Source organism: Carcharhinus amblyrhynchos, unplaced genomic scaffold (genome assembly GCF_965287045.1).
Source record: "Carcharhinus amblyrhynchos unplaced genomic scaffold, sCarAmb.v2.hapA scaffold_41, whole genome shotgun sequence".
Lineage (NCBI taxonomy): Eukaryota > Metazoa > Chordata > Chondrichthyes > Carcharhiniformes > Carcharhinidae > Carcharhinus > Carcharhinus amblyrhynchos.
In genome coordinates this window covers 4,114,639-4,136,921 of record NW_027649782.1, presented here as the reverse complement: position 1 = coordinate 4,136,921, position 22,283 = coordinate 4,114,639, and the positions used below count along the sequence as shown (strand labels likewise).

At 44.9% G+C, this 22,283-nt stretch overlaps 1 protein-coding gene across 7 annotated transcripts in view; it reads left to right on the top strand.

Annotated features, from left to right (window-relative positions):
- The window catches only part of hspg2 (heparan sulfate proteoglycan 2), a 536,580-nt gene that overhangs the window by 286,081 nt on the left and 228,216 nt on the right, over positions 1 to 22,283 (top strand). For 4 of the 7 annotated variants that reach the window (XM_080181499.1, XM_080181501.1, XM_080181502.1 and 1 more), the window contains 5 exons: positions 12,395 to 12,444; positions 16,485 to 16,555; positions 18,619 to 18,759; positions 19,610 to 19,804; positions 22,097 to 22,135. In XM_080181499.1, coding sequence (XP_080037625.1) covers positions 12,395 to 12,444; positions 16,485 to 16,555; positions 18,619 to 18,759; positions 19,610 to 19,804; positions 22,097 to 22,135 — 496 coding nt within the window. The remainder of the gene's footprint in view (positions 1 to 12,394; positions 12,445 to 16,484; positions 16,556 to 18,618; positions 18,760 to 19,609; positions 19,805 to 22,096; positions 22,136 to 22,283) is intronic. The other 3 variants (XM_080181505.1, XM_080181504.1, XM_080181503.1) reach the window with 1 other exon arrangement.

Below are 22,283 nucleotides of genomic sequence, written 5' to 3'. Positions count from 1 at the left end.
ACAATTGCGGTAAGACATCTTTACTCCATTACTCAAATCCCTTTGTGGTAAAGGCCAACATACCATTTCCTGCCTTAATTGTTTGCCATGTCTACATTTCAGATTTCAATGACTCTTGGAAATGGGCACCCATGTACCTTCATCACTTTCCAGCCTCTAATCATTTCTGTATTTCCCACTAATGTGAATAACCGCACATTTCTTCATGCTGTATTCCATCTTATCAATTTCTTTATCCACTTATTCGGCCTCCTTGAAGCAGATTTGCATCTTGAGCAGTTCCTGGAAACTGGAAAAGTCTTCTGCCCGATAACAGACTGCTTCGAATCAATACCCTTAAACACATGCCCATTTCTCCAAGGACGTGGTTGGTTTGGTGTGTTAGAATTCAGCCTAATATTGAGTACCCTACAGGAAAATTTCTGAGCGGGATTTTCCAGCACGCCCAAAGTGTATTTTCTGAGTGACCCGCCATTGGCTGGCAGTGAGATCGTTTGGTCCCGCTGATGTTGACAAAGTTGTGTGTGCCTCGTGCCGTCTGTCAGCGGGGACCGTACCATGGAAGGTCCTGAAAATTTCAGTCCTAGTGAATTCATAGACTCATAGAGCCCTACAGTGCAGAAAGAGGCCCTTCGGCCCATCGAGTCTGCACCGAACACTATCCCACCCAGGCCCTACCCCCATATCCCTACATATTATACCCACTAATCCCTCTAACCTACACATCCCAGGACGCTAAGGGGCAATTTCTTAGCATGGCCAATCAACCTAACCCACACATCTGTGGACTGTGGGAGGAAACTGGAGTACCTGGAGGAAACCCACGCAGACACGAGAACGTGCAAACTCCGCACAGACAGTGACCTGAGTCGGGAATCGAACCCAGGACTCTGGAGCTGTGAAGCAGCAGTGCTAACCCACTGTGCTACCGTACCGTTCCTCAAACTCGCCCTCAAAAGAGGTGGACTAATCGATGAAACCTCTACTATTTGGACCAATTTTCCCAAGTGCTTGTATAAATGGAATATCTGGGAGTGAGAATGGCCAATGTGGTACAGCAAGTCCAATCAATACTTAGCAAAGAAGTGGGCCACTTTTGCATGGTGCCTAGTTATGGGAGGTGGAATGAATGAAAGAACATGACTCAACCCCACCACGTGGTCTGATGAAATTTGTGATCTGCTTGATTTGATTTGATTTGTTATTGTCACCAGCCCATGGTCCAGGGAAGAACAGGATGAAAATGCTTTAACAAGGCGCTGGTTAATAAAGAATCAATTGTATTGAAATTATTCATCATCACGAAGAACTGGTGAATATCTTAATGCGAGAAATTAGAAATCCTACCGTGTCCTTGGAGAAATTTAATTGTGTATGTCATTGAGTATATCCTCGATGGAAAGATCTCTCTCTCTCTCTTTCTATTTTCCTTTCGGTTCTTTATCAAATCTGGAGCTTTTCTTGAGGCCTCTTTTGAGAGATTCTCCCATTTTCTGTTTGCCTTTCATTAAGATATTTCTGAGAACAACGTCATTTTTATGTAGGAAAGTGGGGAAGATCATCAGTCTTGCCAGTTTTGCCAATAAATTATACAACATTAAATCCTGGGCTTTTTTTTGTGAAGAAGCAGGAAGTGCGATGCTCACCGCAGTTGGTAAGTACTCACCACCCCATTCCATTCTAAGTGGACAATAGAAGGTGATGACCAAGGCAGAGCAAACTGGCAAAGAGAAAATCAATCCCGTGCACTCCCTTGGAGGGTGGAATTCTTTTCTGAATTGTTTGGCTGGAGATTAGTGGACACACAACATGCACACATTGGTGAACGAGTGCGACGAGATGCAAAGTTGTGGCGTCTTGTTGAAGGATGGAGTTGCAAACAGGCAGCTGACTTGTTATTATTAAACTAAAACATCTGGTTCAGCTCTCAATAAAAAGTAGTGTTTCTGGCAGTTGTTTAGAACGTAGTTGGTCCTCCTTGCATTCAGCAGAGCTAAAATTATCATTGATCATTTGCTGCGGGGATTGTGAACTTGAACATTTTGAGACAATGGTATTGTTCCAGAAAGCTGGAGAAACAGCAAAGAATAGCCAGCTGCCGTCTATAACCAGCTGCCAGAGGTAATGGTGGAGGCGGATACAACTTTATCTTTTGAAAAGCATTTAGGTAGTTACATGGGTACAGAGGGATATGGGCCAAATGCAGTGCAATTGAGATTAGCTTAGGGGTTTTAAGAAAAAAATAAGGGCAGCATGGACAAGTTGGGCCGAAGGGCCTGTTTCCATGCTGTAGACCTCTATAATACTCTTGTGCTCTGAGGTGGGGAAAAACTCGACCTTCTGATTAACAGTCAGGATACACCCTGCCTCCAGTCTGTTTGTCGTGCTTTCATTTCAGCTACTGTACCTCCTGGGACAATGTTTACAAAGCTTAAAATAAAAGCAAGTGGTATTTTTAAATTCTGTTGAGCTCATAACTGCTATTTAAGTAATTGTTTCTATATTGCGTTTACAGTGACATTTTAAAAACAATTTTGTGCTTTTCCTGTTTATGACAATAAAGATTCATAATGATATCAATCGCTATTTTCACAACCTGCTTTGTTTAGGATTGGTGGAGTGTTCTGTGACCTTCTGTACAGCTAAACATCATTCTGACTTTACATTTTCCACGCTGCCCTAAGGTATCAGCACTTCAAGAACTAACCTTCACCAGGGTGAAGGATGGATCACAGAATTAGCCTGAGAGTGCGAGAGCCCGATCTTTGATCAATGTTCCTGTCTATTCACAGGTTTTAAGTCGGTCCGCCTTGTTGTCCAACGAGGGGCATACACACGATGGGTCGTACTGGGGCTGCTCTTGGTTGTTCGAGATTGGCCTTGTGCTTCATGTCGTTAGTGTGTGCCTAAACTGGACCAGATACTGGGCAAGACGACAGCACAGTGACTATCACTGATTGCTGTGCAGACACGTGGATTTGGGCCGGTGTCTGTGGGAGTTTGCGCATTCTCCCCGTGCTTGCGTGGGTTTTCTCCGGGTGCTCCGGTTTCCTCCCGCACCCCAAAGATGTGCTGTTAGGCTGATTGGCAGGAATAAATTGTCCCTAAATTAGTTTTCCCTCAATGTGGATTGCCATAAAGCATTAGATAAGGGTCATGGGTGGAGGGGGGGACTGGTGGTGTTGAGATGGCGGCGCGGGCTCGTTGGGCCAAAGGGCCTGTTTCCCGGGCTGTTTTTGTTCTTTTGTTCTTTGTTAGACTGGCTACACATTCAGAATGGAGCTCAGTGAAATTGCTGGATATATTCATGTTGTCCAAGCTTTGATTTTTGTGGGCTATGTAGGTGTACATCATCGAGCCATGTAGGCTTTGTAAAGTTAATATCCATCCCCTACTAATTTGTTTATGTCTTATATTGCCAGTGCTAACCGCACTTGGTGTGCTGATCTAACATTCATCGGTGGTGCTACAAACAGCTATTTCCAAATATTAAAGCTCCACAACACTGAAACAGGCCAAAGGCACAAATAAAGCTGAGCCAGCTTGGCATCACGATCTGGATTGCCAAAGTTTGGCATCTGACTGCCCCAGTTTGGATGCTGCGTAAGTATATGTGGGAACATAGGGAATTCCAGGTAAAATGAGAGCAAGTCCCATCTAGTTTATCTGTAGCCCTACTGGTAGTCACAGGAGCCAGTGATAATGGAGTTATTGGCTAATCGCAGCAATCAATCTCCATGACTTGGCCTACAATAGACCTGTACATGAGGCAAGGAAAGCCCAGGTGATGGAGAGCTGAGAGAGCCATAGGTCTGCAGTCACCTGATTCTCCCAAACAAGTGATGTCCGAGATCGCATCACTCAGATACTTGGCAGTATTTATTGTAGCTGATCGGAATCCTTGCTGCCGGCTGGAGAGTCACCGAGAGCCCTCTATCACCTCTTTTCAGAAAGGCTGTCACGATACACGGCCGACATTGGAGGATTTCCCTTGGATCATGGAGGCTGTGCGTAGAATCATTGAGGTTTACAGCATGGAAACAGGCCCTTCGGCCCAACTTGTCCATGCTGCCCCTTTTTTTTAAAACCTCTAAACTAATCTCAATTGTCTGCATTTGGCCCATATCCCTCCATACCCGTCTTACCCATGTAACTGTCTAAATGCTTTTTAAAAGACAAAATTGTACCTGCCTCTACTACTACCTCTGGCAGTTTTGTTCCAAACACTCACCACCCTCTGTGTGAAAAAATTGCCCCACTGGGCACTTTTGTATCTCCCCTCTCACCTTAAACCCATGCCCTCTAGTTTTAGACTCCCCTACCTTTGGGAAAAGATATTGACCATCTAGCAGATCTGTGCCCCTCATTATTTTATAGACCTCTATAAGATCACCCCTCAGCCTCCTACGCTCCAGAGAAAAAAGTCCCAATCTATTTGCAGGCACTTCCAGCAGGAAGGGGGTGTGGTGCAGTCAGTAATGCACCAGGGAGAAAACTCGGATTGCTGAGAGACCCCAGACCCAAGTGAGTGAGGGAGGGATATGGGGTCGTGGAGTGAGGATTGAGGGTGAAGGGGGGTCAGCGACAAGAGCAAGGGAATGGCTGTCAGTAAGTGCCAGAACAAGCTTCCCGCACATTGACACTCCTGTCTGCTGCTAGTTGAATACCAAAGGTGTGATGGGGCCCTGAATGAGCATTAATTGCCATTGATTGGAAAGACCATCCATAAGCTTTCCTGCCCCAGACTTAATCAGCAGTGGCAGGAAAGTGGTGATATGGGCACCCAACAACCTCCACACCCGATTAAATCTTTGTCCCTGCTCAAAACTCACCTTGGGAGTTCACATTAAATTCCATCCGCCGTGCCTCCAAAAGAAAAATGATTTTATTACATTGAGAAAATATTCCCACTTACTCAATTTGGAAGTCAACTATTCTGTCTAGGTGACAACTGTCAACATCCTGGGAACATCTCTGATTCTCAAGTGTGAGGTAGGGCTAGATCTATTTTTGAAGTGTAAAGCCCCAAAATAGGCAACAAATTAAGTGGAAATGGTGGCCATCACTTCTGAGCGTTTTGACAGGTTTGCTGTGGGTCTGTTTTATTAAATAAACACAATTCCCTGTCAAAGTTCTGGGTTCCTGCATCAACCTGAGGTGTCACATGAGTCAACATCTCATTGGGTCACCACGATTATATCTTTCTTTAACATCCCATATCTCTCCAGGTGGTGATGTGACATTCTGTGCTCTGAAGTTACAGGATGAGATGATTGGGTGTGAAAGTGTTTGCGTTGGACAAGTGAGGTAGTACATTTTCACAAATCACCTGTTGTACCGACAGCTCTTCAGCGCTGCCAGAGTTTAGACCCTTTGAAACATTCTCAGTATTGAAATTAATTTTAAGAATACAAATACATTCTCTTCAGAAGTCACTGTTTATCATTTTTGATGATCATCTGAGGATTTTTGAGTCTTGGTGAATTCTCAGAAGGATGCAGTAATGTGTCAGATGTTAAAAGTTATGGATTCACTGTGTGTAATGTATCTGTGTCCCTTAAGTATAATACACACTGCCCAACAGTGAACCACAATTAATAACAGCTCAACAAGAGGCCATTCAGCCCACTGGCTTATTACCTGAACAATCCAAAACTAATCCAATTGTCTTGCTCTGTTTCCAATACAATACTCTTCAACTAGCCTTCAGAATTGCCATATCCATGAGATGATAGACCAATAATAGCTTGTCAATTGCCAGTGCATCTCATCCCGCTCTCAGTAGGAGAATATATGCAGCCTGATCCGTACCAGCGTATGGCTGTGGACTCTGGAAGGTCTGGCACTGTGGATGACTTTCAGCTTTTACCCTGTTTATATTGGACAGTGTGTTGCTTCTCTTGATGTGAAGCCTCAAATAAGTTATTGTTCAAATTCACAGAAAGTCCCCAACTCAGCTCCTAAACATGGAATACTCAAGCCAAAATCAGTGCGTCAACCTTCATTATTTTTTCCTGCAACAGCGGGGAGCAGCAGTCTCACGAGTAGCTCTGTTAACAATGTTAGCTGTCAGGTAAAGTTCAGGTTCCTTGGGGTACGGTATGCTTGGACATTTTTGCTATTCAGGATACATTGTGTTTGGACATTCTGGCTAGTCCCCATTCTCTCGTCACTATTTTCTGACGTGGTAAGTTGGAAGCCATCAGGTAAAATGATTACCCACCTGTTGCTTGAATCTGATCATTTTCGAGATGAATGGCTAGTTGTAATTCGTACCTAGTTCATGATATATCCTTGAAACAATCTCACCTTCCTGCCGAAGAAGAAAAGGAATAGTTTGTTAAAGTGTGTTATTATTTTGTTAAGTGTGGTAGGAATGCTTCTAATATCTTTTTTTACCTAACTTAAGACCTCACTGTTCCGGGTGTTTAACACAATTGATGCAATAAAGTGTTTATAGGTTCAGGCCTTTTGTTTGGTGCAAGAATTGTTCTGGTGGCTACGGTAGGCCACAAATCGGCAAGGTAAGATTCCCGTCATCCACTAGCCAGCTGGTGCGCTTGTAATTCTGTTTTCCAAATTCCTTTTCGCATCCTTTTGGGGCAGAGGTGCTGTGCTGGGTTAGTTGGACTTCAGGCTGTTCCCGTTACTTTTGGGTGCAGGGGGCTTTGTGTGTGAAAGAAGCTTTAAGTGTCGCTGTGTGTGCATTCGTTGTACAAAGAGAAAGAGCATTGTCGTTAGACTGTGAGAAGGTGCTTATCCTTTCCTGTAGCATGTCTTTGTGTTGTCTTCACTGTTTTGATTGTTACAGTCCAGAAACCAAATGGATTACAATAATTGGCACATGATGTATCAGATGACTTAAAATCTACTCTCTTTTGGCCGTGATAGTCAGGTTAGCTTTGAGAATGGGCATTAAGAAAGCTAGTATTTGTACACTTCATGTGCAATAGAGCTCTCGCCACAATTTTCTTACCTTTCAGGTATCCTTCTGGTGTTTGTAGACGCTGGCAATCAGCCAATAAAATGCTTCGCTAGCATTCTTCTACTCAACTTAAACTGAATGTACGAAAGAGGTTTACAAACTAGCCTTGTTGGTTATACTGAATCAGAGAATATCAATCTTTTTGTGAAATGGCCAGCACAGTTTGTTCGCAGCCTATTTTGTTTAATGATTTTGCACATTTACCCCAGTGCCCACAAGTGAGGCTATCCAGATACCTCCAGAGAATAGGCTCATAGCAAAAAATCCTTCTAATTCAATAACGATCTGCATTTTTTCAGCATGTCCCAAAGTGCACAGATTGCATCTGTAATACTGAAATATGTGGGAAAATATTGACATCATCTGAGTGTTTGGTTGGCCATCATCAGTACCTGGGCACAGGGACCTGCAAAATCGGTTTGAGCGATGTTAGGCAGGACTCGCAGAGAATTTCCTTGCTCCTTGTCAATGAGTGTGTTTATGCCTGCCTGAACAGAGCACCAGTTCACCATCTCATTGAAAGATATCACCTCAGGCAGGACTTAGATGATATGCTCAAGTCTTATCATAGAATCCCAGTAGTGCAGAAAGAGGCCATTTGGCCCATCGAGCCTGCACCAGTCGCAATCCCTTCCAGGCCCTATCCCCATAATCCCACTTATTTATCCTGCTAACCCCTCCGATTCTAAGGGGCAATTTAGCATGGCCAATCAACGTAATCTGCACATCTTTGGATTGTGGGAGAAAACCGGAGCACCTGGAGGAAACCTACGCAGACACGAGGAGAATGTGCAAACTCCACACAGACAGTCACCCAAGTCGAGAGTCGGACCTGGGCACTTGGTGCTGCGAGGCAGCAGTGCTAACCACTGTGCCACCGTGCAGACGGTCACCCAAGCCAGGAATCGAACCCGGGCTCCTGGCGCTTTGAGGCAGCAGTACTAACCACTGTGCCACCCATCTTGGGATTTGAGCTACAGCCTTTCTGACTCTCAGGTCAAGAGTGCTACTGTCTACTGTGGCTATCACTGTGTGGATTATCAGAAGTCCCATGAGTAAAGAACTTTTAACAACTCATGCTGCTGACCATAGCATAACTTGCATATAAACCTTAGCTGTTTTTAACCAGGCACGAGCTGGTTTTCTCACACTATCAGATGTATTAAAGCCAGCTGGTTGCTTTGATATGATGAAGACAGGTTTTTAAAAGGTCAGCTCCAATTGAAAAACCACAAGGTTTTCAGTGATGCTGAAAGAGCTAGTTTTTAAACTTTATTAGTATTCAAACATTTCTATTTCTACACCTTCTTTATCAGCAGCCGACGGGCATGTGATGGCCTAGTGCTGTTATCACTAGACTATCAACCCAGAAACTCAGCTAATGTTCTGGGGACCCGGGTTCGAATCCCACCACGGCAGATGGTGGAATTTGAATTCAATAAAAAATAATCTGGAATCTACTGATGACCATGAAACCATTATCAAAAAAAAAGTCCCATCTGGGGTCACTAATGTCCTTTAGGGAAGGAAATCTGCCATCCTTACCTGGTCTGGCCCACATGTGATTCCAGACCCACAACAACATGGTTGACTCTTAAATGCCCTCTGAAATGGCTGAGCAAGGCACTCAGTTCAAGGGCACATGTCCCATGAATGAATTAAAAAAAAAATCATGTCTGGATCACCTTGCAGCAACATGGCTTTCCCATTCAGTAAGAAGTCTCACGACACCGGGTTAAAGTCCAACCAGTTTATTTGATAGTAAACCCACAAGCTTTCAGGGTTTGCCCCTTCGTCAGGTGAGTGGAGAGTTCTGGTCTCAAACAGCGCATATAAAAGGCGCACACACAGTTTACAGATTACTGATTAGAATGCGAGTCTTTACAGCTAACTTGCTATTCAAGTCTTAAAGATGCAGACAATTTAGACTTTAAGACTTGAATAGCAGGTTAGCTGTAAAGACTCCCATTCTGATCAGTATTCTGTAAACCACGTGTGCCTTTTATATGCCCTGTTTGAGACCAGAACTCTCCACTCACCTGACGAAGGGGCAAACCCCGAAAGCTTGTGGGTTCAGTATTGAATAAACTGGTTGGACTTTAACCTGGTGTTGTCAGACTTTTTACTGCGTTTACCCCGGTCCAACGCCGGCATCTCCACATTGTGTTCCCCATTCAGCAGCCAGATATTGCTGGAACCCAGTTTGCTTTTTGCTTAATCCATCACAACAAGCCTGGGACTGAGCCTCCCAATGAAGTATCTGAGACAAAGTGAGCAACTTCAGATGAAACCGGTTCAGTTGCAACCACAGTTTGCATTTGTGTAGAGTCTTTAACACAGTAAACCATTCCAAGCTGCTTCACAGGAGCACTGTCAGACTAAGTGAAGCAAATGTGCGACGGATGTGGAACTGCAGAGAAAATCCCAAAACAAATGTATTACAGAAGGAAGGCTTAAAATGAGGCCTCTGTATCACTGATGGCCTCTTATACCTCATAACAAGGACTCTTTCAACAGCCGATTCATGTGTTGTTCTTGCTGGGACTAGACCCCAGAAGTGGAATACAATGCTCTTTGGTTTGAGTCGTTAACACTTCATAAAACATCTGGATTTCTACCCCTGCGCAAGTTTCTATGTGGCCATGAGTGAGGAGTTGCAGAGCAATGTGGATATAGTAAACCACATTTTAATGACAAAAAAAGATGAACTTGTCCCAATGGGAAATATCAGTTAGAAATAAACATTAGGGTTTGGTCCTAATTTGAGTCCAATGCTCACAGAGCAGATGATGCTTTTTGATGTGACACGAGTGCCTTAGCGACACGCAAAGAAATGGTCTTGAGCAAAGTGCTTTACTAAAAGGTTCATCACACTAATCTCAAGCATGGCGGGATAGATTAATCTGTTAGTGTTTTTAAAAGAGAAGGTTAACTGATCACGTGGGGAGATCCTGGCCTTTGACCTGTGATAGCTTGTGGAAGCGTTTCCTAGTGACACCACACTGCTTTGGTACGCACAACTGAGCGACGGTGCCCTTCTCCGTTTTTTTATATGGAAGGTTTTTGGATGACATTTAGCCAAGTTGTGTACAATAAATATTTGGGAGGAGGAGGCCGTTACCAAGGGTTTATCGCCTGAACAATAATCTTACTCACCTGCAGTTCTCAGTCTCTGCTGGCCTTCTCATCCTGCAGTTGTCAGTAGTTCCGATCTGCTATTTAATTTGCTTTGCCAGTTCTCATAATAAACAGCTGTCTGATTTGCTGCCTGGATTTCTCTGAAACTTTTGTCACTGTTGACTTTAGTTACTGTTGGTGCGGGCTTTCTGATGCTGCCCTCAGCCTTTTGTATGTGTTCTGTTCCTTTCTACATCAGTTGTGCACATGTAATGTCTTTGTCTGGATAAAAATGACCATTTGCCGTCTGTCTGTTACTGCGTAAGATCAATAAATAGTGATATCGTTAAACTTTCAAACCCACCCAGCATGTTTCTTTTTGGTAGGGTGAGGAAACTGGAGTCGATTAGTTAGTGCGGAAGTGTTGGAATGGTCCAACTGACTTGCTGTCTGGGAAGAACTATCCAAATATGTAGGTTAATAGTTGCGCACAATTAATTAGTGACTGTGGCTTTGTAATTGACAAGTTGTACCAAAAAGTACATCAGAAAGTAGAACGAACAATGTGAATAGTGCAGTTGAGCGATTACTAGGTGAGAGGGCAATGGAGCTATACGAATGACAATAAGGAATTCTCTGCAAGTTTGTAAGGACATAGGAGCCGGAACAGACATTTGGCCCACCGAGTCTGCACTGCCATTCCATCATGGCTGATAGGTTTCTCTATCCCATTCTCCCACCTTTTCCCCATAACCTTTGATCTCCTTCGCAGTCAAGAACCTATCCCTGTCTTAAATGCACTCAATGACCTGGCCTCCACAGCCCTGTGTGGCAATGGATTCCACGGATTCACCACCCTCTGGCTGAAGAACTTCCTCTTCATCTTGGTTCTGTATTACAGTATATAATACACAGCACAGAAGGGTGCCATTTGGCCCATCATGCCCCTGCCAGCTCTTCGAAAGAGCTATCTAATTAGCTCTGCAAATTTTTCAAATCTATCTCTATTTCCATTTGAGAAGTCACTGATGAATCTGTCTCCAGGCAGCAGGTTCCGGATCTCAACAACTCACTGTGTAAGAAAACAAAACCCTCCCCCTTCCCCCACACTGTTCTTTTGCCAGTTCTCTAAATCTGGGGTCTCTGGTCACTGACCCTCCTGTTAATGGAATAGGGAAAAAATGCAAAGCTTTTCATCATTTTAAATACTTCTATTAAACTTCCCCCTAATCATCTCGGCTGTCAGCAGATCAACCCCAACCTCTCTGGACTCTTCACGTAATTTACAAGTAGCTGCTTGGTCGGTTGGCTCAGTTGGCTGGATGGCTGTTCGTGATGCAGAGTGATGCCAACAGTGTGGGTTCAATTCCTGTACCGGCCGAGGTTATTCATGAAAGCCCTGGCTTCTCAAACTTGCCTTAGGGATGATCCTCAGGTTAAATCATAGAATCCCTATAGTGCAGAAAGAAGCCATTTGGCCCACCAAGTCTGCACTAACTCTCCGAAAGAATCTCCCACCCAGCCCCTGCCCTTCGCCCTATCCTTGTAACCCTAGACATTTACCATGGCTAATCCACCTAACCTAGATACAAAGGCACAATTTAACATGATCAATCCATTAACCTGTACGTTGAACTGTGGGAGTAAACACAGTAAGAAGTCTCACGACACCAGGATAAAGTCCAACCAGTTTATTCGATAGTAATCCCACAAGATTTCGGAAACGGTGTTCCTTCGCCAGGTGTGTGGAAAGTTTCCACACACCTGATGAAGGAACAGCGTTTCCGAAAGCTTGTGGGTTTACAAACTGGTTGGACTTTAACGTTGAGAGGCTTCTTATTGTGTTTACCCCAGTCCAATGCTGGCATCTTCACATCAGGAGGAAATCAACACAGACATGGGGAGAACGTGCCAACTCCACACAGTTACCCAAGGCTGGAATCAAACCCAGGCTCCTGGTGCTGTGAGGCAGCAGTGCTAACCACTGTGCCACCGTGCCACTCTAAGGGAAGAGCAGCCCATGGCCACCAGGGACTAGGTGGACTTTGCTTTGATGGATTCATATTTATTTTACTGGAGGCTGGGTCAGACCTTGATCTACTCCCCCTGATTGCAACCGAGGTGTTGTTGTAACTGAGAGTATGGTCATGCTGCAGACAACAAATCAGAGGTAAATTCCAGTACAAACCTGACCTTAGTCAATGGCTTCAGCCAAGGTTTATATGTAAACATGTTTGAATCCTGTGTGGAGAAATTTCTATTTCTAATTTCTGTTTGCAATTCTTATTACAGTTGTGCTCCAGGTTACAGCGGGAATCCCCCCTATGGACAAAGTTGCACTCGTAAGTATCAAGTACAGAGACTTTAATTCCATCTCTCTACCTGCTGAAATGAAATAAAATAGAGAATTAAACACCAGGTCTAAATGGATTGTACCCATTGATACTCAAAGCAACAGGGCAGAGGATAGCAAAGAAACCAATATCTATGTGTTAAAAAAGCCAACAAGAGAATAGTTATTCACAGAGAACTAGTGGATAGACAATGTAGTGCTTAATTTCATAAAAGGAGATAGAGCTTGTGCAGGGAAATGTTGATGAGTTAGCTTCATGAGAGTGGTAGGTAAGATAATGGAATTAGACTGGTCTCCATGGAGCTCCAAGAGGGAAGGTCATGTTTAACCGACTTTGTTGAATGATCAGTGTAATTCCTGGTTGCGGTAAATATTAACTTTCAGAAGCCCATCTGATCATGAGAAACAGGAGCAGGAATGCTTCACATCCTATAGAAAGTAGCTGGATCAGTACTTGGCATGCCATAACATTCAAGGCCAAGTGCTGGCCAATGGGATTAGATGGGCAGGTCAGGGCCTTTCATGCATCAGTGCAGACTCGATGGGCCGAAGGCCCTCTTCTGCACTGTACTATTCTGTGAATAGACCATTCAGCCCCTTGAGCCTACTCCACCATTTGATTGCATTGTGGCTGACCTGATTGTGGTCCGCATTCCTGCCTGTCCTCTGTAACTTTTGACACCCTTGTCAATCAAAATCCTATCTAACTCCGCCTTGAATATGCTCAATGATCTGGTCTCACTCTTCTCTGGGAAAGTGAGTGACAAAGATTAACAACCCTCTGAGAGAAGAATGTCCTCTTCACCTCCATCTTAAATGGAAGACCTCTTGATTTTTAAATGGTGCCCCCTCATTCTAGGTTCACCTACAAGAAAAAATATCCTCTCAACATTTACTCCTCCAAGCCCCTTCAAAATCTTCACTATTTCAATAAGATCACTTATCATTTTGCTTGATTCTAGTCAGTGTAGACCAACCAGCTCAACCTTTCCTCATAAGATCTCGCCTTCATCCCAGGAATCAACCGCGTAAACATTCTCTGTCTGCTTCCAATGAAAGTAAATCATTCCCTAAGTAAGATCACCAAAAATATACAAATTACTCTCGCCATTGTCCTAGCACAGTGGTTAGCACCTTGGCCTCACAGCGCCAGGTTCAGTTCCTGGCTTGGGTCACTGCCTGTGTGGAGTTTGCATGTTCTCCCTGTGTCTGCGTGGGTTTCCTCTGGTTTCCTCCCACAGTCCAAAAAAACACTGATTATAGGCCATACGTTGCATTTAAATAGAGCTTCCCAAAACATCAGCGCGTCACAATCACTTTACAAGAGTAATACCGTAGGAAATCGGATCAAGAGTCAGTCATTCAGCTCCTCAAGCCTGCTCCACCATTCAATAGGATCAAGGTTGATACAGCGTTCCTCATGTCCACTTTCCCCATAATCCTTGATTCCCTTACTGATCAAAAATCTATCTATCTGTGCCTTAAACATACACAAGGACTCTTCCCCCCACGGCTCTATGTAGCGAGGAGTTCCAAAGACTCTCAACCCTCAGAGAAGAAATTTCTCCTCTGCTCAGTCTTAAATTGGTGTCCCTTTATTCAGAGACTTTGCTTCTGATCCTAGACTTTCCCATGAAGGGAAACATCCTCTCAGCATTTACCCTGTCAAACCCTTTAACAATCTGATATGTTTCAATGAGATCACCTCTCATTCTTCTAAATTCCACTGAGTAGAGTCTCAATCTGTTTAACCTTTCCTCATAAGATAATCCCTCCATACCGGGATTGTGTTAGTGAATCTTCTCTGAACTGCCTCCCATAAAATGTTTCCTTAAATAAAGGAACCAAAACAGCTCACGGTGCTCTGGATGTGGTCTCACTAGTACTTTGTACAGTTGCAGCAAGACTTCCCTACTCCTATACCCCAGCCCCCTTGAAGTAAGGGCTAGCATTCCATTAACCTTGCTGATTATCTGCTGCACTGTGTGCTCGCTTTGTGTGTTCTGTGCACAAGTTCTCCCATTTTGGTACAAGTGCTGTTGCTTTCTGCAGTTTTTCTCCATTTGGATAATAATCTGTTCTTTTGTTCTTCCAAAATGAACAACTTCACATTTTCTCACATTATACTCCATTTGCCAACTTTTTGCCCATTTACTATCAACAGCTCTTTGTAAAAAAAAACAAAGGACAACACAGCACGGGAAACAGGCCCTTCGGCCCAACGAGCCCGCGCCGCCGTCCCACTGTCTCAGTGTCCTATTCATGATTTTAGTCTACGCCTAATGTGCGAGGATCAGGGAGGTCCAATTTAGGGACAATTTAGTACCCAATCAATCAGCCTAAAAGCACATCTTTGGGGATGTGGGAGGAAACCGGAGCACCCGGAGGAAACCCACGCAACCACGGGGAGAACGTGCAAACTCCCACAGACACAGGCCCAAATCCATGTGTCCGCACAGCAACAGAGATAGTCTCTGAGCTGTCATGTTGCCCTCGAGATGGTCTGTTGTGTCTCTCTCACAACTTAACTTTCCACCCATTTTTGTTTGATTTTTGATTTTATTTATGTTTGTCACATGCATTAGCATACAGCGAAAAGTATTGTTTCTTGCACACTGTAGAAACAAAGCCACACCTTGTGTAGGGAAGGAAAGGAGAGGGTGCAGAAATGTAGTGTTACAGTCATAGCTGAGGTGCAGAGAAAGATCAACAAGGTAGGTCCGTTCTAATGCTTGGTGACAGCAGGGAAGAATACTGCATTATTAAAGAGTTGAATAGAGTTTTAGAAGCATAAAACAAGAGTAAAAGATAGAATTAGAGGGTATGCTGTGCACAGCTTTCCAGAAGTCACCACGCTCCGGCACCATCTAAGATTGTTGTCTATGTTGGCTGTAATGTAAGAAAGGTGTCAACCAATTGGTACTCAGCAAGGTCCTGGAACCAGGAATGAGACAAATGACCAGATAATCTGTTATATTGATGTTGGTGAAAGACAACACTCTGACAGTAAAATCTTCCCTCAGTACTGTGAGGAAATGTCAGCCATGTTAATATGTTCTTGAGGGAAACGTGAACCTGTGAGCCAGATTTTTTTAAAAGTTTATTTATTACAAGTAGATTTACATTAACACTGCAATGAAGTTGCTGTGAAAACCCCCTCGTTGCCACACTCCGGCACCTGTTCGGGTACACTGAGGGAGAATTTAGCATGGCCAAGGTAGCTAACCAGCACGTCTTTCAGACTGTGGGAGGAAACCGGAGCACCCGGAGGAAATCCTGGCAGATGTGGGGAGAATGTGCAGATTCCGCACACTCAGTGACCCAAGCCGGGAATCGAACCCAGTTCCCTTGAACTGTGAGGCAGCAGCGCTAACTACCGTGCCACTGTGCTGCCCTACAGCCACGACTTAACTTAATGCTTCAAGTGCTACAGCTGAGCCAATGTCCGGAGGCCGATTTACGCATTAAATTATCCTTCTACTGTATGTAAAACTAGTACTTTATCAGGCAGATTACTCCAAATGCTCATTACTCCTTCAGTAAATGAGCTTCTCTCATGATCTATTTTAAATATATTTTTAACTAATCATGTCCAACTGGCTGACTGACTTTGGAATTGATTTCAGATCGTTTCTCTAGGTGGCAGAGACTAGACTTCTCTGACTTTTCTGTGCCGTTCATCCATCTTAAACCTAGGATCGTTTATGTTGCCCCCTCCTCCGCACCTTCTCCAGGGCATTTATTTTGTTTTAAGTGAGGCAACCAGACTCCCGGTCAGCTCTGGACTCTTCTCGAACAACGGGAGAACTCTGGGGTTGCTAGCCGAGGCTGAAGGGCCAACGGAGTGAGACTGGCCCAGCGATGGGTCCACATTAACATCACAACTTACATCCCACTGAGAGACCCACCATAACACATCTGGAGGTGTCTTTTAACATGTTAACGTTTAACTTCTTTTTGATTACCCTCTTGATTTTCCTAAATTTCTGTCTGGATAAAAGCAGAAATGTTTCATTTGCTGTGTTGCAGCTGGCTGTACGTGTGACTGGAGAGGAAGTATTGGAGGCAGCTGTGATGCCACTGGTCACTGCCAATGCAAGGTAATGATTGAATACTACCATTGGACAACGACCGTTGGAGATCTTTGTAAACCAAACTGATCGAATGTAATTGAGTTATAGAACATAGAAAGCCTACAGTGCAGAAAGAGGCCCTTCGGCCCATCGAGTCTGCACCGAACACAATCCCACCCAGGCCCTACCCCCATATCTCTAGATATTATACCCACTAATCCCTCTAACCTAAGCATCCCTGGACACTAAGGGGCAATTCCTTAGCACGGCCAATCAACCTAACCCGCACATCTTTGGACTGTGGGAGGAAACCGGAGCACCTGGAGGAAACCCACGCAGACACGAGGAGAATGTGCAAACTCCACACAGACAGTGACCCGAGCTGGGAATCGAACCCAGGACCTTGGAGCTGTGAAGCAGCAGTGCTAACCGCTGTGCTACCGTGCCGCCCGAGTTACTTTGTAGAATAATTTTATTTCTACATTTGGGAGTTAGGGATCATATTTTTAAAGGACATTTCTATTGGGTATAAGGCAACAAGTTATAAAAGCGTCAGGTCACACAGCTATGAGGAAACTTTTTGAAAGATGATTCCTTGGGTCCGCCACTGTAGAGTGAAGATGTTGTGGGACAATGGACTCTGATACCTGGGCTGCTTCATTTCAGCCTCAGTGGTCAGTTCGGCAGCTACAGCTGATACCTCAAGATTAGAAGGGGCATACAAGCCAGAGTTCGTGCTGATTACTCTCCAGGGTCCGTGCTGGAGCAGACATCACACACATTGGGAGAGTCTAGGACAAGAGGGCAGAGTCTCAGAATAAAAGGGTGCCAATTTAAGACTGAGCAGAGGGGGAGTTTTTTTTTTCTCTGAGTGTTGGAGAGTCTTTGGAACTCCTCACCACAGGGAGCTGTGGGGACAGAGTCCGTGTGCGTATACTTAAGGCTGAGAACAATGGCATTTTGACCAGTAAAGGAATCAGGGGTTACGAGGAAAGGGCACACGATGAGATTGGATGCGGCTGCGAATCCTGTTTTCACTTCCTGTTGCTGCCCACACATGAATAAAAGCCACTTGAACAAAACACCAGAGAGTGACAAGTGTCCATGAAGCCGAGTTTTGGCAATTAGTCAACAGTTTTAGGAGAGGAAATTAGGTTGCAAGCCATCGAAATAAAGTGAATGCTTTCATTTTAAGCATTAGATTAAGTTGCAGCTGCCATCTGCCAATACAACTCACTGCAGTGCTGATAGGACTGAGTCTGTCCTCTGTTTTTTGGATGAACCCTACAACACATTGCCAAACGGGTGCCTCTTCGTAGAGCATTGAAACGGAAATGAATCTGGGATGAGGGTAGAAGTGCTGAATGTTCAAAGGTGACACGGTGGCACAGTGTTTAGCACTGCTGCCTCACAGCTCCAGGGACCCGGGTTCGATTCTCACTTTGGGTCAGTGTCTGTGTGGAGTTTGCCTGTCCTTCCCGTGCCTGACGTAACCCGTGGGTTTCCTCTGGGTGCTCCGGTTTTCCCCCACAGCCCAAAGATATGCGGGTTAGGTTGATTGACCACGCTAAATTGCCCCGAGATGTGCAGGTTAGAGCGGTTAGTGTGGTAAATGTGTGGGGTTACGGGGATAGGGCCTGACGTGGGATTGTTGCCAGCGATGGGGCAAATTGCCGCCTCCTGCACTGTAGGGTTTTTATGAGTTGATTTTATCCCCTCGCTGAACATCAGTGCCATAAAGAGCTTCTTAATTAAAACCTCACGCTGATATCACAGTCCACTGGTTTGCTATTTGGATTCTCATTATGGTTTGCTATTTGGATTCTCATTATCTACCTACTCCTTCCTGAAACTTCAATCAAGACAATTGCACTGTCTGCGACATGGAGACTAGTTATCCCTCCTGAGAGTACATTATACCGACAATCAGGAACCTAAAAATCTACCTTTGAAAAGCTGCTGGTTAAATCCACTTTCAGTTTCTCTTATTTATAGTGTTTTACTGCTGAATGATGTGATCCACTTGCATCAGATGTCACATTTTGTGCGAGTTTAACCTTGATGCTATGTCATTTGTCTTTCGATTACAGCCAAACGTGCAAGGCCGTACCTGTGACACATGCAAAGCCGGTTACTTCTACCTGAGTGCGGAGAGCAGGGAAGGATGCCTTCCCTGTTTCTGTATGGGAGTGACACAGCAATGCAGCAGCTCCTCGTACTTTAGAAAGCTGGTAGGTTTTACGTTAACTGCTCAAGCTTTGACAACCTGTGTCACCGCCAAGGGAAAAAATTACCTGGGAATTTGGTTGGCCTTGTAAAACATTCACAGCACCCCACAGGCTAACTACATCCTCAAGACCTTACGCTGGGAGCAATCTTCACTTTCCTTTTCCCCACTGACATTGCCTCCCAATCCAGGAGTGTTTAAGTCATTTGCAACATGCCTAATATCTCCTTAATGTGTTCAACATTATACTTTGCTTGATGATGCTCTTGTGGAGCACCTTTGGCTGTTATTATCTAGTTGCCGTAGTTGCCAGACCTGAGCTAAGATGTGGTGGGCACATAGCAAAGCTGGTGCAGTCAATGGTATTCATTTCTGTAGGTTGTGACCTCAGCTGGACTGACATTGCTGGAAGGGTAGAGAACGAGCAGCTGAGATTTTAAGTCACTGCAAAGAAAACAGTGGAGACATGAGGAGAAGCCTCTTCACAGTGCATGGTTAGGGTCTGCAGTGCACTGGGTGGGAGTGTGGTGGATGGGGGAAGCAGGTTCAATCAAGGCATTTAAAAGGGAATTGGATTGCTATCTGAAAAGAAAGAATGTGCAGCACACCTGGGGGAAGGCGGGGAAATAGCACTCGGCCAACTGCTCCTTCTGAGAGCCAGCACAGACATGATGGGCGAATGGCCTCCTGTCCTGTGACCATGCTGTGATTCTGTCAGGAGTGGGTTTTTTTTGGTGACGCGCAAACACCAGGGTTGTTGTGCAAGTCACCTGGTTTGCAGCATACCGCAAGGTTTCTCTGATCATTTCATGAGCCGTTGAAGAGCTGATCTTCCATTCTATTCTCTTCCGTAGATTGCAAGTTCGTTCGTCCCACCGAACAATTTCCAGAACTTCTCGCTGGTCAACCGCCAGCGCACCACACGCATCACCTCGGGATTCACGGTGACGGTGAGGGATAATCATCCACAGCTCTCATTCGGACAGTTTGGACAGCACACCCAGGAATCCTACTACTGGCAGCTTCCAGCGGCATTTCAGGGAGACAAGGTACAGCTCCAGACTCTTCCTAGGTGGCCCTAGAAATTTACAGGTTTAAGAACCCGACTTGCTGATGCTCGGGGTGATGTCCCCTGCTGGTGATCAAGATTGTTGAACATGTTGATTTAGGATTGAATTCCCAGCCGCGCTGTTATTGCAATGATTTGACATTTATAGTTCAAGGTTTTGGAGGTTGCTAATTGTATGTGTTGTGACATTTCTCAGTGGTAACAGACTGAGTGAGCAGGAGCTGGCGTGATTACAATGGAGCAAGGACCCTATTGGGGAAGTCCTGCCAACACGGACAGCAGGGTCTCGTCAACACCCTGGAGCTCTGCCCCCTATCTGACAAACTGCCCAGTAGGCAGGAAGGAGCATTAACCACAGGAGACTGAAGGCAAAGGGCGGATGACTTGGGGTTAGCCCCTGTCAATTGATAGGGATGGAGGTCAACAGTTGGGGTGAGAGGCTGATGATCAGGCTGTGACTGGAGGCAGAAAGTTTCCATGAGCAGCCAGGCTGAACCTGCTCACCAGGAATGGGGGGAAAGGGCGCTTACCTTGTGAAGGTTTCAGCACCTACATTCCATCCACCGCCAAATTCCCCAGCTGTAGGGAAACTGCGCGCTTCAGTGAATCTTAAACAGTGGTCCTTGTTGCACTGTGGTCACCATATTTAATTATGTTCATGAGTGTCACTCAGCTGCCCCAATATCAGCTATGCAGATTGACAAATTTCACCTTTAACACAACCTGCTGCCTTTCTGGTGTGGGGGGAGGCAAGGTGGATATATTATTTAAATATAGAAATGAAACTAATGAGCAAAGAATCCCACAGTGCAAAAGGAGGCTATTCGGTGCATCGAGCCTGCACCGACAACAAGCCCTATCCTCGTAATTACCCTGCTCGTCCCCTCGAGGATAAGGGGCAATATAGCATGGCCAATCCGCTTATCCTGCACATCTTTGGAGCATGGGAGGAACCGGAGCACCTGGAGGAAACAGGGAGAATGTGCAAACTCCACACACACACACACACACACACACACACACAGTCACCTAAGGCTGGAATCGAACCCAGGTTCCCGGCGCTGCACTGTGAGGCAGCAGTGCTAACCACTGTGCCACCATGCTGCCCTGTGAGCTCATTAGACATGAGTTCATAAGATATAGGAGCAGAATTAGGCCATTCAGCCCATCGAGTCTTCTCTGCTATTTGATCATGGCTGATAAGCTCCTCATCCCCATTTTCCTGCCTTTTCCCCATAACCCTTCAATCCATTAACCAATTAAAAACCTGTCTAAATCCTCTGCCAATTTACCCACTGTCCCAGCATCTACCGTACTTTGGGGTAGTAAATTCCACAGATTCACAACCCTTTGGGAGAAGTAGTTGCTACTTGACTCTGTTTTAAATTTGCTACCCCTTATCCGAAGACTGTGACTTGGTGCATGTCTAATGAGCTCACAGCCTTTAGTACGTGGTAGGGTGCGGTCTCCAAAGGTGAACAGCACTGTTTCCATTTCAACCAAACAGTGCAGCAAAGCACAATCTACTCATGGAATTAAACATTATGTTTGTGATCCAGGATCACCTCAATATAATGTACAAATCTACAGTCTGTTTATAGTCACAACACTAGTTTGAGGATTAACCATCCACTTCAGAAGTCCTGATGTGAGACAGCAAGCTGAAAACCGAGACTTGAATTCTGAACCGCACCGAAAGCTTAGATCTGTTTTCCATCAAAAAAAAAGTCAGATTCCAAAGCATTGAGATTAAGTTCTGCCAGCGATTGAATTCTCTTTTTCCCTTCTTTGTAAAATTGATTTGCCAAGAGCAGCACCGCAGTATGTCATTAACAGATGTTGATTACCCGTGAAACTAGCAGTGACTGAAGTTTAATCTGGGATTGTATACGTACATGTGGAATGAGCATTAATCCGGTCGTACACCTGTTCTTTCAAAGCAGAGTGACTGCTAGAACTGGCAGTACAAACCTGTGGCAAATGCAGAAGTGTTTGGAGCCAAGGGCTTAGTCTGTTGGACAGAATTAGAAGGGGGTAGAATTGACCTGGTAATAAATTTTCTCTGCAAAGCAGATTAAATTAACATGGAGTTTGTGGCTGAACACACGGCTCTTACAGTTGCATTCCGTTACCTCTTCAACCACAACTGTGAAATGTCAAGGGTTCCCTTACATTATGCTGCCAAGATGGACTGTACTTTGTTGTTTTTAAACTTCCTCTCCACTGTTCTGTGTCAGTTTACTTCTCACTATTATTTGTTCCCTTTCTTCAGAGAGAGCAATTCTTTGCCCGCATTAGGCGTGGACACAAGGTAGCGTGTGCACCGGGCAGCTGCGATGACCTCCGCGTGGTTTGACCGCTACGTTTGTCTGCTTGGGCTCGGCTTTGCACTGTTAGCTTCCCGTAGTGAAAGGGCGCCATGTCTTGCGAAGACACCTGAAGTGAACTTGTACCTTGAG